General features: G+C 47.5%; 1 protein-coding gene across 1 annotated transcript; it reads left to right on the top strand.

Moving 5' to 3' along the window:
• Window positions 1-80: 80 nt before the first annotated feature.
• On the top strand, window positions 81-1,031 carry phlda2 (pleckstrin homology-like domain, family A, member 2). The gene has a single exon (XM_024280738.2). It carries the CDS (start codon window positions 295-297, stop codon window positions 709-711), a length of 417 nt encoding a protein of 138 aa, XP_024136506.1. The 5' UTR covers window positions 81-294; the 3' UTR covers window positions 712-1,031.
• The last annotated feature ends 3,127 nt before the right edge of the window (window positions 1,032-4,158 follow it).

Here is a 4,158-nt window from a genome sequence, read left to right as displayed (position 1 = left end):
CCCCCCCCCCGCTCTACAGGATCCCCTTCACGCGCTCTCCTTCCGGCTGCGCGCGCACATCAGGTGACAGACAGAAACATGCGGGTCAGTGATTAACGCTCGTACTTTGCTCCCCGGTTGGACTCTGCGCCTCGGCTTCCACCCACGCGACTCTGGATGCAAATCTGAAACCACGTGACGCGCGGTGGGTGGGAACGAGAGGCGCGCATAAAGCGCGCGGCTCCTCCTGCTCCATTCACAACTCCAGCTGCACTGACGCGCCGTCGGAACGCGGGACCCGCTGCGCGTCGAACGATGAAAATGTCCGCGCCGGAGATGAGCCCGGTCCTGAAGGAGGGAGAGCTGGAGAAGCGGAGCGACAGCCTGCTGCAGTTCTGGAAGAGGAAGACGTGCGTCCTGACCACCGACAGCCTCAGCATCTACCCCGACACGCACAAGCGCTCCAAAGCCAAGGAGCTGAAGCTGCAGTCCATCCAGAAGGTGGACTGCGTGGAGCGCACTGGGAAGTTCATCTACTTCACCATCGTAACCACGGACAACAAAGAGATCGACTTCCGGTGCTCCGGGGAGGAGAAGTGCTGGAACGCCGTCATCACCATGGCTCTGATCGAGTACAAGAACAAGAAGGCCATTCAGAACTTTAAAACGCGCCAGGACAACGAGAGCGCGTCGCCCGGTCAGCAGGAGAGGCGGCTGGCGCGTGCGCCCTGAGCCGCGAGCGCCATGCGCCGCGAGCGCGCGGGCGGTCAGCCGCTCCTAATATGGTTACGAGCCACGGCGGCGCCGAGGTTTCCCTCTCTAACGAGCCGGCTGTCGCCCACTCCACCGAGAACGCGGACCAAAGGGGGACGGGGTCCTCCGGTCCGGAGATGAAGGACTGCTGGACTGAACCTCGCGGAGTTCCACACGGACTGAACTGCTGATTTCATGTTCGCTCTCCTCCAGTCAGGATGGAAGTGACGGTGTTACCGGCAAACACTTTCTTTTAAGTTATTTGTATTTATTTAAATAAACATGCAAGTTTTTAACAACTCTCTTGTGGTGGTTTGGTGTTTTGAATGTGAAGCTTCATGAACGGAGGTCATGTGGGCGGAAGCGGCTATCTGCCATGTTTCCTTCAGAATGCCAGACATGCGGAGGGGAGGTGGGGGTGGGAGGAAAGTCCCTCTCAGCTGGAATGTCACACTTCTCCTCACTGGGAGGCTTCAGGCTTGACTCATGACTGATAAGCAGGAGACTTGTAAAGGCCGCCGTGTCTTTGAACACACCTGCTCAGAGGTGTGGTGCGTTTACTGCCCTCACCGGAATCTGATGAGGAATAAACGGCTCACCTCCAGTGTGTCATTTGAGTTGATGATTCTTCAAGAATGAAAGTGTTTCCTGATGTTATCGCTCTGATCAGGTTTCAGCGGAAATGACTCAGAACTGACTGCTGCTGTAAAACCACGAAACCCCAAAGATTTCTGCTCTTGATGATTCACTTTAGGACAGAAATTCAAGACATTTATCCAGATAATTTCACTTTATTAAGATGTTATCTTTTGCTTATTTCTAACTTGTGTAATTTTGACAAACTATGTTTTTTATGGAGAGTAAAATATTGAAAGTTGTTTAATGTTTACGTTTATTTTTCAGGAATAATGTTCCAGCCTTTTTAATATTTATAATTATGTTACAAAGTTACAGTTTTAAAGTTTTAACAATTGGCATTCTGCTAGCTTTTTGGACTATTTTGGCATTTACTAAGATTTTTTAGTCCATTTTGGAGTCTAGCTAATATTTCAGCTACATGCTAGCTGTTTTGGCTAATTTAGGCTTATTTTAAAAAAAATTCTTAGGATTTTTGGAGTTTAGCTAATATTTACACGTAAGCTGTTTTGACTAATTTTAGGCTTTTTTCAGTTTTTTAGACCATTTTGACGTTTAGCTATTTCTTTAGCTACAAGCTAGCTGTTTAGGCTAACCTAGGTTTTTTGTTTTTGTTTTTTAGGCAAATTTAGCTAATATTTTAGCTTGCTATCAACTTCAACCTGTTCAGTGATTTCAGCTATTAGCTCCAGTTTTAAAACTTTAGTTTTAGTGTGTTCAATAAAATATTTATCCTGTTTGTTTGAAGACATTTCACCTAATTTTGAAACTTTGTTCAAAACGACTTTCGTGGAAGATCTGGGGGAAACATGAGAGAAGTCCTTTCATGAGGTGCGGGTCCACAGATGGAGCAAAGAGCCGCCACATGTCCAGAGGTCAGAGGTGACACATATTGAGGCGTTTGAAAACGACCCGCCTGTTGGTGCAGCTTTGAAGTGGGATCATGAACGCATCAAAGGCTGGATCTGTGGAGCCGTACGGCCAAAAATACCGCCTCACAAATTAACACCGCGCTGATTTTACACACATCGATGCACCTGATCCGGTGTGTTTGTGTGAGACGGAATCCTCCAGTGAGCCAGCATGAGGAGATGAATGACGGGCTGCCTCTCCTCCGACCGCAGGCCGCTTAAACCGCCTCCAACGCCTCTGGACGACACAACATAATGTCCATGAACTGCAGGTCACGCTCTGCTCCTCAAAGGTCTGAGCGCCTCACAGGGACGAGGCAGGGCGCGGTCCGCTGACGGTCCCTGCCAGAGCCTTTCGTCAGCCTCATAAACTCCCACAGCTTCTCCTGGAATCCTTTATCTCTGCAAACCTCATTTATGAGCCGCACTTTGAAAGTTAATTTTTAAAGAGCTGCTGATCAGTAAAGCCGGGTTAATCTTAAAACTCACCGGAAGTCAGAAAAACAAAGAATGATCATGGATAGAAATAAAAACATTGATTTTATTATAAATGACCGCCCCGCCTCTGGAATAAAATGTAAACATTGAAAGTCTTCATAACTAGTATGAACAAAGGTATAAAGTTGGAATTAAAAATATGGGAGAAGATGGGAGTTCTTCCGTCTGAAACCTGCCTCTAGTGTTCGCTGAAAGAAGAGGAACTTCCATGGTGTACTTTGGTGTTCTTCAGATGACAAATGAGGCAACAGGGTGAAATGCTGCTTCAAAATAAATTCCAGTTTCCACACAGGTCCTGATTCCACACAGGTCTCAATTCCACACAGGTCCTGATGCCACACAGGTCTCAATTCCACATAGGTCCTTATTCAACACAGGTCTCGATTCCACACAGGTCTCAATTCCACACAGGTCTCGATTCCACACAGGTCTCAATTCCACACAGGTCCTCATTCCACGCAGGTCCCAATTCCACGCAGGTCTCAATTCCACACAGGTCCTGATTCCACACAGGTCCCAGTTCCACACAGGTCAAATTCCACATAGGTCTCAATTACACACAGGTCCTGATTCCACACATGTCCCAATTCCACGCAGGTCCCAATTCCACACAGGTCCTGATTCCACACAGGTCTTGATTCCACACAGGTCCTGATTCCCCACAGATCCTAATTCCACACAGATCTCAATTCCACATAGGTCTTGATTCCACACAGGTCCTTATTTCACACAGGTCTTGATTCCACACAGGTCCTGATTCCACACAGGTCTCGATTCCACACAGGTCTCGATTCCACATAGGTCCCAATTCCACACAGGTCCCAATTCCACACAGGTCTCAAACACACAGGTCTTGATTCCACACAGGTCCTGATTCCACACAGGTCCCAATTTCACACAGGTCTCAATTCCACATAGGTCTTGATTCCACACAGGTCCTGATTCCACACAGGTCCTGATTCCACACAGGTCCTGATTCTACACAGGTCTCAATTCCACACAGGTCTCAGTTCCACACAGGTCCTGATTCTACACAGGTCTCAATTCCACACAGGTCTCAGTTCCACACAGGTCTTGATTCTACACAGGTCCTTATTCCACACAGGTCCTGATTCCACACAGGTCTTGATTTCACACAGGTCCTGATTCCACACAGGTCTCAATTCCACACAGGTCTTGATTCTGTTGATATGTTCAGAGTCTTCACCTCTGGAACATCTGTCAGCAGTCACACGGTGACCTGCTCTCCTGACTCTAGTGACGTTTTCACACAAAAATGTCTCAGTTTGAACAACACTTTGACCTCTGAACACTTTTGACAAAAGAATCACTAACTTTTAGTTCATTTGATCACCTCAGACTCCCGATAAAAACATGATTT

Source organism: Oryzias melastigma, linkage group LG6 (assembly GCF_002922805.2).
Source record: "Oryzias melastigma strain HK-1 linkage group LG6, ASM292280v2, whole genome shotgun sequence".
NCBI classification, from domain to species: Eukaryota; Metazoa; Chordata; class Actinopteri; order Beloniformes; family Adrianichthyidae; genus Oryzias; species Oryzias melastigma.
This window is presented reverse-complemented; position numbering and strand designations above follow the sequence as displayed.